General features: G+C 36.5%; 1 protein-coding gene across 2 annotated transcripts in view; it reads left to right on the top strand.

Moving 5' to 3' along the window:
* The window catches only part of GPM6A (glycoprotein M6A), a 329,090-nt gene that overhangs the window by 275,142 nt on the left and 41,918 nt on the right, over nucleotides 1-12,030 (top strand). For both annotated transcript variants that reach the window (XM_073902268.1, XM_073902267.1), the window contains exon 2: nucleotides 7,544-7,736. In XM_073902268.1, coding sequence (XP_073758369.1) covers nucleotides 7,544-7,736 — 193 coding nt within the window. The remainder of the gene's footprint in view (nucleotides 1-7,543; nucleotides 7,737-12,030) is intronic.

The raw sequence follows: 12,030 nt of genomic DNA, 5'->3' as shown, positions 1-12,030 counted from the left end.
ACAACAATAATGACAAGTGTAGGATAGAAAATAAATTTACCTTTTACCTTGTGTGGATTGGGAGGGGGAAGTCCCCTCACAGTTTGATCCCACAAGCCAGCTGTCTCACGCATTTATGACCTCATTTTCTGCTACCTTAGAGAGACTGGAAAAACCCAAGTTTAAGATTTAATTTAAAGGAAATCACCATAAATTCCAAAAGATTGCTATCTTGCAGCTCACGTTTTCTAACAATGATGCAATTAAGACACAAACAAATAATAAACTAAAAAGCAGAAAAATCTCACATATTTAGGAATTAAAACAAAAACTCAGAGAAAGCAAATATATAAATAAATTTTGTATCAAAAAGAAATCACAGTAGGCTTTAGAAAAGTCATATATATATATGAATGAATACATATATAATACATATATAATAATGAAAAGATCACATATAAGAACTTGTGAAATTCACTCAAGTAAAATTGGAAGGGACTTTATATCCTTAAATATTTTTATTAGAAAAGAAAGACTAAAAATTAATGAGCTCAGCAACCATCTCAAGACATTATGAAATGTATAGCAAAACATAAAGTAACAGTAAAGTAAAACTAAAGAAATAATTTCAAAACAAATTAATGAAACAAGAAATAATCATGCAAAATGGGTCATTTGAGAAGAATAATAATATTGAAAAACCGTTGGCATTTTATCATGATAGTTATTAGTACTATTTGCTGAGTATTTAGGGCCCTCTGTCTCGTGGAAACATGGTAGAATTGTACTTTGTGTTTTTTGTGGTTGAGAGGGAGCCATGTGGACTCTATTTAGCCATTGGACTGAGAGTAGAAATGGCACCTATCACTTGCAGCTCAGAGTATTTAACTGTCAAAGTGAGACTTTCCTGATGTTTCTCATTCTGAGGTTATGACTGGCAATGTTCCAGATGATGTCTCCTTTTTCAGGCTGAGTTTCTGAGCGGGCTATAGTGGCCAGAGAGCCCCACTACTAACCTGGGTTGGAAATATTATAGACTGAATGGAAAAATAAAATTTGATGTTTTAAATAATTGAAAAAAAATTTCTTTTGTAGAAACATGGAACATAAAACATAGGCATCCTGACTGATGCACTTTAAGAATAGAGGAAGAAAGAGACAAAGGTGGGGAGGCAGTGGGGGGAATGGAGGAGTGGAGGGGTGCAGAAGGGAAGGAAGTGAAGGAAGGAAGGAAGGACATTGAAATCATCAGAGAAAACAAAAGGAATTATGAGCAGATGATGAATACATTAAAAATACTATAAAACAAAATTACATACAACTTGATCATAAATTTTAAATCTAATTTTAAGTTTACAAATGCCTATAAAAATTGAACTTGGTAAACAGACTTACAAAGAAATAGAAACCTTGATTAATTCTATAACCATTAGCAAATTAGGTCAGTAGTTAAAATTCTTCCCACAAAGTACGTAAGTGGCCTGAATGGTTTTACTAACTAGTTCTACCAAATATTTATGGTGCAACTAAAGCTGACACAAACAGCCCCAAAGTCGTAGGGTATGGAAAAAGGAGGTCACTTTACAAGGCTAGTATAAATGTACTTCCAAAACAAGAAAGCAAAAATTAGATGTCGGTCGCATTCATTAACATTCATTAACACAGATATCCCTAGCCTCACCCACTACACTTTTAGCCTTAGTTTATATTCCTTTATTTCAACTTCAATCTATTTTACCACCAGGGGCTTCTTAAATTTTCCTCAGATACTCTAGTCACACACCTGCCTCAGAACATTAGCATTTACTTTTCCTGTTGGAAACCTTCTTCTCCCACAGACCTTCTTGGACGGCTCCTTTCTCTCCTTCAGGTCTTTTTTTAAAACGTCATCTTGGTTATTCCTTTCCTGAAAAAACTGAAATCATTATTCCAGTATTCCCTATGCTTCTTCCCTGTTTTGGTTTTTTCTGTCTGCACTTTTCATAATCTCACATATATTATTACTTCTGCGTCTTGCTTATTGTCTGTCTCCCACCTCCAGAAAGAGAGCAGAGTTTTTTGTTTACTTACTTACTTCCACAGCCCCGGCAATTAGCATACTGCCTGGCACTTGGTGAGGACTCAGGAACTATTTGTGGAATAAATTGATAAATGCAAAAGTATTGAACAAAATGTTAGCATGACGAATTCAGCAATGTATGAAAAATACAGTATGACTCAGTTGGATTTTTCTCAGGAATGCTAGTTTAAATTAAAAAAACTTACTGAAATGGCAGATAAAAGGAAACAAAATTATTTCAACAGTTGAGGAAAAGCATGTTATAGAATCCAAAATTAAAGAGACTTCTTTAACCAATAAATCAACAGCAAACATCACACTTAATGGTAAAACATGCCAAATATTTTCTTTATTATCAGGAACAAGAAAAGGTGTCCTTTTCTCATTATTTCTACTCTTCTCATTACATTTTACCTGACAGAATAAGCCAATAGAAAGATAAATGCAAGGTACAAATAATGAAAAGAAGGCTCAAAATTTTCACAGATGATATGATTATCAAAAAAACTCAGAGTAATGCACAGAATCAAAATAATTCAGAAGGTCATCAAAAGAACTTCGCAAAATTTCTAGATACATAATCAGTATATAAATACCAATCAGAATCCCAATTAGTTAAACTGTGGAATCAGACAAACTGTTTCTGAAATTTACATGGTCATGTAGAAGAGACATTAATAGCGTGATACACATGAGGAAGATGAACAAACATGTAAGGCAGTGTGACATTGGCCCAGAGACAGACCAAGACACTGATGGACCAGAATAGACAGCCCCCAAATACACCCAGACCTCTCAGGGTATTTGGTGATGACCAAGGTGTCATTACAGCTCGGTAGAGAAGGCATCAACTCATTGGTGAATGGTGTTAGGAGATATTTGTCAGTGATTTAGTTGTCAGTCTCATTTGTCAATCTCTTTCCCAGAATCCACCACTGTGTTGCTAACCTCTCTCCTCAGTTGCTTATATTCCAGGCTCTTTTTCTTGTTGGTTTACATTCTTTCCCCTTGACTTACCTTGGTGCACTTTGTGGAATGAGCAAAGGCAAAGGCTTGTGTTTACTTCATGATGGTTAAATGGGGATAAATTAATCATGTATCTCCTCTTTCTAAAAAATATGGAGTATGTCAAGCACTTCTGGGTTTGTTTGTTTTTTTTTAATTTTTATATTAGGACAAGTCAGTGTATAGCCCCACTAAATATTGGACAAATGCTAATGTTTCAGAGTGTGTTGAAAAGAAAGTCTTGTAATTCCTGGTTATTTTTTTTTTCCTTTGAAAGTAAAGGCATAGTATTCATTCATTTGAGAAAATGCAACCAGGGACTGGATATGTTTGAGAAATGCTTCACTGTGTATATGGGTAGCGTCTACTGGATTAGCATGTAAATTCCATGTTCGGTACTTGAACTACCAGCTCTACTTGACAACCAGTGGCCTATTCTCCTCATATCTAGTCTTGAAAGTGTTTCCTGGGCAAAGTAGTCTTTATTGTTTTTATAGAGATTTTCTCAAGAAATGTATTTTCTCCATTGCCAACACTCCACGTACGACGCTTTCACCGATAATCACTAAATGGAGTGGTTTCTCATTTTGAGGGGCAGTGAAAACGTGGTGGTGGGTGGCAGCCGAATCCTCAGCCTTAAAGGATGATTGTTGGGAGCATGTCCTGGGCCCCAGAGCACGGTTGCCATGGTGATTCTGCTGCTCTGCCAAGGCTGTTTCTCACTGTGGGTGGAAAGAACTCCCCTGCCAGCAACTATGTGGGATTCTGGCAGCTGGAGAGAAGGCTGAAATGATGCGCTGCTTCCCCAGATGGGAGTTCTGAGAGTCTTCTTTTAAATCTAATAGGCAACTCAGGCCCCGTGGAAGAGTGGGGGTAATTAGGATCTAGCCCACTGCAAGTGCAGAATGTGCAGGATAAGATTCTTCAAGTTTCTTATTTTGAGTAAAAGCTTTGCAGAGGATCAGGACTCCAACTGAAGGAGTCTAGCCTGACTTGGCAATGAGGGAGGGCTAGAGAAATTTGTATTTATTCATCAATGGGGTTAATATAATTCTGAGGGATTTAAATGGCAGCATTTAAATAGGGAGTAAAAGAAATATTGCCATTTAATTTGGAGATCTTGAACTCATTCAGAAATGCCTGTTAACTCAGGGTTGTTAATTTGGGCTTACACAGTATTGAAATTTAGCTCATGGTTTTCTAAATTTAAAAGGCACTCCTATAACTAGTCCTATAAACTGTGATACTAATAACCACCACCACCCTCCCTCTCCTGAGATATATGGAGTCTAGGTAACTAGGCTTGCTTGCATGGGGGTCTTAGTATTGGTCCATCTAAACCACAATCAAGAAAATGTGAAATAAGTAGAAACCGACTCTGATAGAATTCAGATTAGCAGAATTAAGCAAAAGTCTTCAGTAGCATTTTGGTGATCATCTATATAGGCTTACCACCTCATTGTTCCTGGGCCTCATTCTGATTTTATGTTTGTTTTGTTATAAGCTTTGGTAAGACCCAGGAAAGGTAATCCCTATCTATGAATTCAATGTTTAGACTCTTTTCTTTATATTTAAACTTCTATTCTGGAGGGTTTTGTTAATCTAGTTTTGATACCTCAATGCCTGCAGAAAAAATCCCACATACCTATATTGAATTCTTCAAGAATAGTAAGGGAGAGAAATCACAAAGGAATTGGATTTGAAATTATAGGGCTGTTTCGGGGCACTCACCAAAATAAGGGTAAACTCCTGTTTGGGTTGGTACTAATTTTGTTTCTTAGTCTTCTTTATTTTTAAATAAACAATAAGATGAAGTTTTTACAACATGGAGAAACAAAGAATAATTCAAAGATTTTTCTGCTACCCTGTTATAATCTCTACTCAAAACTGTGTTCACTGACATTCAGAGACTACACTCTGGTCTCATCCATCTGCTAGTGAAATCTCTTCCTATCATATGAAGTGTCAAGCTGTTCTAACCTTTTCTTCTTCCCCACATTGTGTGTGTGTGTTGGGGAAGGAATGTTCAGGAAATGATTTCCTGGGCTAACAATTGCTATGGATGTGAGGACATATTCAGATTTCTTTTTTTGCCTCTGGGGCAAATGAGGTGGCCCATAATTCTCTCAAGAAGGCCAGTTCCAATGATCAGTATTAAAATTAGCAGGCTAGTTTTTATATTCTCTAAATATAAAATTAATTCACACAGAACTTTACAATGATCGCATGCATTGTATGTTACTGTAAACATATATGCATTCTAGATAAAGGGCACACAGATCTTCCCATGACTTACTTAAGTACAATAAATAACGATCTGTTTTCCAATCTCATTTATTTGTTTCTGCAAAAAGGAAGAACCACTCACGTAGAGAGTTTTTGAGAGGCTTCAGCATTACAAAAGGAGATTTTTTTTTAAAGATACTCTTTTTTTTCTTTTAAAGATTTATTTATTTATTTATTTGAGAGAGAGAGCGAGAGAGAGAGCACATGAGAGGGGGGGAGGGTCAGAGGGAGAAGCAGACTCCCCGCCGAGCAGGGAGCCCGATGCGGGACTCGATCCCGGGACTCCAGGATCACGACCTGAGCCGAAGGCAGTCGCTTAACCGACTGAGCCACCCAGGCGCCCACAAAAGGAGCTTTGATCAAGAATTTCCAAAAGGAGCAAAGCAGGAGGCAATCTCTGGAGTAAGATATATATAGGGGAGACTGGGGGACACACACAAGTGGGTGCAGGGGAAACTGAGACCATCCTAGGAGTTGCTCTGAGCCTGGTAGCCCCTTACTTAGGCTTCCTTTCTTACCAGCAGCTGGTAGACTACCTCATCAACATGTCTTATTGCAAAACATACACACTTAAGCATTTCTAGTTAAGCTCTTAGAAGATATCTAGCAAGTTCTTTAAGTTATTAAAGATACTTATCTTTAATATTAACAGCCAAGCTGTCTTTCAAAAGACTACTGTGACAAAACTTTAAAAAGCAAAAGCGATTCCTGTCGTCAAAGTATTTTTGAAAACCATATTACAATACAATCATAGTTAATCTTAATGTAGTTACATGTATATCTAGTAATGTAGCTCTGACGTTTATTGAGTGGTTACTCCATGGCACACACTATTTAACTCACTTTTTAATGTAATGTGATGTAATGCAATGTAACGTAATTTAAACTCCATTGTAGTTAACATATAGTGTTATATTAGTTTTGGGTGTACAATATAGTGATTGAACAATTCTGTACCTTAGTCAGTGCTCATCATGATGAGTGCACTCTCATCCCCATCACTACTTCACCCATACCTACCCCTCTCCCCTCTGATAACCATCTATTCTAGAGCAAAGAGTCTGTTTTTTGGTTTGTTTCTTTTTTTCTCTTTGTTTGTTTTGTGTCTTAAATTCCACATATGAGTGAAATCATATGGCATTTGTCTTTCTCTGACTGACTTATTTCACTTAGTGTTATACTCTCTAGCTCCATCCATGTTGTTGCAAATGTCAAGATTTCATTCTTTTTATGGCTGAGTAATATTCCATGGTGTATATACCACATCTTCTTTATCCATTCATCGTACTGATGGACACTTGGGCTGTTTCCTTAATTTGGCTATTGTAGATAATGCTGCTATAAACATAGGGGTGCATATATCTTTTTGAATTTGTGTTTTCGTATTCTTTGGGGAAATACCCAGTAGTGTGATTACCTACTTAATGCTCACAAGAACGACTTGAGGGGAATTCTTACTGTCACCCTTTTACAAATGATGAAATGAAAAGAATAAACTTGCCAAAAAACACACAGTGGTAGAGTGAGGATTTTACCTGTCCTGGTTTTTCATTTTTCAGTATCTTTCTCATTTTTTTTTTAATCACGCACCACAGCAAGAAGTAGATTTCAAATTTGAGTCACTACAAAGATAACATAAATTAATATCTGAACTCAAAAACCTCTAAAATAATTTGCTTTACTTCATGCAGTGCACTCAGATATTGCCTAATCTGTTCTCGTTCCCTTCTAAAAACTTGCTGAGCAAAGTTCACTAAATTGGGTTCGCAACGAACAGGTTTTGACCCATTGTTTTTAAAAATACAGCTAAGGGGAGTTCCATAGATTATATGTCATTGAAATAAAAACTTAAGCAGATGAAATTTGACAGCAATAAAGTCAAGATAGAATGATATACACGGTGAAGATTATTATGGGAAGTCTGGGTCAGGAAGGAAGGGTTTCTATTGGTTTGGGGGTAGAAGAGGAAGCCTTCAATGGAATTAAATATTCTCTTACTTGTAGAGGATGGGTTTATAATTAAGAAACTTGATTTTTATACCCTGCAGGGCAGACTGGATGTACATGTTGACCTGATGTCATCTATAACTGCAAATACGCCTTCCCTGATGCTGACTTATTTCTAAGAACGAAAACATATTAACGTAATATTAATATTAATATAGATGAAGAAAAAATATTAAATCCTAACTGTCTTCCATTGGTCTTCTGCAGGGTGTTTTGAGTGCTGTATTAAATGCCTGGGAGGCATTCCCTATGCCTCCCTGATTGCCACCATCCTGCTCTACGCTGGGGTAGCCCTGTTCTGTGGTTGTGGCCATGAAGCACTGTCTGGAACTGTCAACATTCTGCAGACCTACTTTGAGATGGCAAGAACCGCTGGAGATACACTCGATGTCTTCACCATGTAAGTCATTCTAGGATTGCTTCTCGTGTTGAGAGTATATGTTCACACTGCTGCGTGTCGAATAAATAGGGGTCTAGCACTCAGGGAGGTAATGTTATAGATGAAGAAATAAATATGTGAGTCAAAAGAACATTGACCTTTACCATGAATACAGGACACATAGCAGAAGATCTGAAGCCAACTGCATCTGGACTTAATCTGAGTTTTAATCTGACTGTCAAGTTTTATCAAAAATTCAGTTACCATTAAGTGGAATGCTTGCATTTCGTTTGCTCTTCTAATCTGAGCAGAGGCTGCTCTAGTAGAACAGAGCAGAGAGTAGAGAACAGGTCCAGGTATAAATGTAGACTCTGCAGCTAATTCTAGGACAATCACCAGAACTCTATGGGTGCCCTTACCTTTTAAATTTTTTAATTCAACATTGGGTATGATATCATCTTTCTTTCCCTGCCTCACAGAAGTGATGTGAACTTCCTAAGAAATCTTGGTGAATGGTTCTTATTGACTTCTGTTAACAAAAAATCATAAGTAATATTTAACAGCATTCTGTAAACCTGATTTATGCTTAAAATGTACATTTAACTCATAAAGTGCAAACTCCCAGGATCACTAACCTTTAATATTTTTTAAAAAGTAACTCAAACATAGTCTGGAAGCAAAAGAGTTTGGTGCTCAAGTTGCAGTCCCTTATTACTTAATATCACAGAGAACAAATGTTTAGGACTGAATTCAGTTCCAAAGAAATTCCCAATTCAGATCATTTATTCAGTGATGCAATGCCCACAAAAAGAAGATAGCTTATTTTACACTGTATTTGATAATCCCAGCCAATAGTAGACTTTCAGTTTCATTAGCCACCATAGCATTTATGGCCCCTACAAGCTCTTGCATTTATTTCATGCTTCTTGATACTATGCAATTTTGTAATATTTTTCATGTTGCTTTATTTTGTCATTCTAAGTAAATTCAATGATCTTAATTTATATAGACTTTTCCTGGAATAAGATGGGTTTAGAGTTACAAATCTTAGTAGTTAATATGGCTGGTGAGAGTGACTTTGCTTTTTACTCTCATAACTCCATCAAAAAGGTTAATGACATTTCTTATTTACCCAGGGCCAGTTCCTACTGAGGTGGTGTAATTACAACTTAAGACCCTAATCTAAGACAACACTTGGTCAACCTGGACAACTTTCTGGGTAGAAGACAACTTTTCTCCAACTTCAATATCAGAAAATATATCATATTGCTAAATTTTTAAATAATTCATCAGCTACAGACAGATAATCTTGAACAAAATATTGCTCACAGATTATTATTTTATTAATTAAAGTTCCTGATTTCTATGTAAAGAAAAGAGAAAAATGGTATACATTTCTATTAAGTAATAGAGCAAGAATTTCCTACTTTGCAGAGCGGAGGGCCTGTACCCTTGGACAGAGTGCATGGCAAAATTCTGAGGAAAAGGAAATACTTATTTGAAATATTTATGTTTATCTAAAATACATTGGCATTTAAAATTTGGGAAAGATTGGCCATAAAATAAGAAATATGACAAAGCATGTGTGAGACTGAGAACCTCTCCAGACATAGTTACTAAGAGGAGAAAGCAGTTGATGACCCACTCAGTTAAGAAATGAGATTATTTAAAAAACAGTCCCTAAATCTGAAGTATCAATTTAGAGCTTCATCAGTGTCAGTGACTAATGGAGATGAATTAATAGCAAATTTTAAAAATCATAACCTAAAAAAAACCAAAGGAACTATATCATTTTCCTCATATTTCCCAATGTAATTTTATTTTACAAATTAGTTTTGAAAAATTACCATTATCCATTAAATTAAATTCTTTAAAGCCCTTAGCAGACAGTTCATCAATTTCCATTACATTAGCTATATAGCATGAATTGGTCCTTGAAAGTTTATAAATGATATTCATCATTTGGAATATGATTGAACTGTCTGAAAATGCTTTGGATTATTGCAGGTTAGTTTCAGAGATCCCTGAGAAAATGATTGCAAGGATATATTTTAATGTGATAAAACTGACATTTTCTTTTCAGTTTTATCTCAGCCCACACTGGACAAAATATGTTTTCACTGTGCATTATTTTAAGCTACCACAGATGTCCTTAAAATCTACAGATTCTCTATAGTTAGGCTACATCCAAATTGCTAACTTTAGATATAGAATAGAAGTTTGTAAGAAATGATGAGTCTAATAAATGAAATGAGATGATTGTATACATCTATTAGAAACCAATTGTCAAGATACTTACTTGACATTTAGACAGCAGACTTTAATATATCACAGAATTCTACTAAAGCTCTGAAGGAGTAGTGTGGGTGGGAGTTCAGAAGAGAAATCAGAGATCATAGCTTAATTTGGTACTTTTGCCTTTTCTCTGTCCCATTGGAAGTTAACTGTGAAATTAATAATACATTTTTGGAATGGGAAGAATACCATTTTGATTGGAATAAAAGCAAGTGCTCAAATTGTTTTTATATTTCAAATAACTAAAATTCTTTATACAAGGCCTTCTGAAGCTACCGAAGGAATTCAGACTCTTTCCCTGGCAGCAAATGGTTCATGAAAACAGAGGGAAGATATGTACCATAAATACTAGGTACCATTGGTGCCAACTGACATTCAAAGATTTACATACCGGTTTAGAGCAAGTAGAGATTATCCTATGGGATGCTGCCTTATAGGGATATCCCAGGAATAGGTAAGGTGAAGGGGAAACAGAGGGCGTAAAATAAGGAAATACAGAATAGAGGTGGCTGAGAGATGAATTTGCAGGCAATACAGCTTGCTTGGAAATGAGCTAAGGTAAATTTGGAAAAGAATGTGTAAGAGAATGGGAAGAAAGCACCCATTGGCCAATTTTAGTCATTTATAGTCTGTTTTTTTCTCCATAGTTCACATGCTTGGTTCCACCAAATTGGGCACTCCTGTCTCATTTCCTTTATAAAAAAGGAAAAGAAGCCCGTTTACTGGATGTGTGAACTAAAACATAAAACCAATTGCCCAAGCCTCCACTTTTTCTCCTGTGGTCATCAGGATCTGAGGATTACTTCATTCTTTATCTCAGTTTCTCTATCTCTGTCTCTTCACTGTCTTCTTTCTCTTAAACACATGCACACATCTCAACATGGGCAACATCTCTTAGTCTATAGGAAGAAATGTGAAGGTCAGGCAGAGTGGAAGATGATGATTTCATTTCAGTAATCATCTGTCTAGCATGCAAAACTGACTTTTCATAAATAAGTTTGTGTATAAATAATAAATAATATTATAAATTCGTAAGTACTATAAATACATATAGGAATAATCTCCATTCTCATGCAACCTGTGTTTTGGACATAAAATTCTCAATACCATCAGCCTTCACTAGAGGTAGGTGACCAAAGTGTAGCTCCTCCATCTTCAGCTGATGTCATCCATCAAACCATTGTGTCAGATCCCATTTGAGAAGTAGACATCCCCGTAGAGAGAGAATAGAGAGAATTTCTCAAAGATTTTGTGACCCACTGATATATTTTTAAGTATCACTCTGTCCCTTCTCATTAACTTGGTTTCTGAAAAGCTTTTCATCCCTTTCAAGTCCGTGGTCTTTTGTTGGCTCCCAAGTGTTGTGACAATGAGAGTGTGGTCTAGCCCACTGCTTTCCTTAAAGGATATTCTTACACTCCGACTACAACTTTTTTGGTTTGGCATCTCCATTCAGGCCCAATCCACGCTGGCAACAGTTCACTGCTCTACCACTTTCTGCTATGTGATGAGGAGATCATTTTCTTTTTTTTTTTTAAGATTTTATTTATTTATTTGAGAGAGAGAGTAAGAGAGAGAGAGAGAGAGAGAGCACATGAGAGGGGGAGGGTCAGAGGGAGAAGCAGACCCCCAACTGAGCAGGGAGCCCAATGCGGGGACTCGATCCAGGAACTACAGGATCATGACCTGAGCCGAAGGCAGTCACTTAACCAACTGAGCCACCCAGGCGCCCAAGGAGGAGATCATTTTCTGATCTGTGAATCAGACTTCCTTACCTGCTCTTGGCAAGGTATTATTATGTGTTCCATCACTTTCATTTGGCTGAGTGAGCAAGAAGCAGGGTATGCATTTTACTTCTGCAGAGCAGATTCATAGAGGACAATGAAATATGGAAACTGGTTAGAAAATTAGATCTCAAACAATCCAGACCACTAATTTTGCTAAGTGACTTGGCTTCTTGAGTAACTTTCTGGAGGATTGAGCAAGAGACAGTCTTATTCACAAATACATGCCCCTGTAT

The sequence above is a fragment of the Callorhinus ursinus genome, unplaced genomic scaffold (assembly GCF_003265705.2).
Source record: "Callorhinus ursinus isolate GAN/ISIS: 27379988/994484 unplaced genomic scaffold, GSC_fseal_2.0 scaffold17, whole genome shotgun sequence".
NCBI classification, from domain to species: Eukaryota; Metazoa; Chordata; class Mammalia; order Carnivora; family Otariidae; genus Callorhinus; species Callorhinus ursinus.
This window is presented reverse-complemented; position numbering and strand designations above follow the sequence as displayed.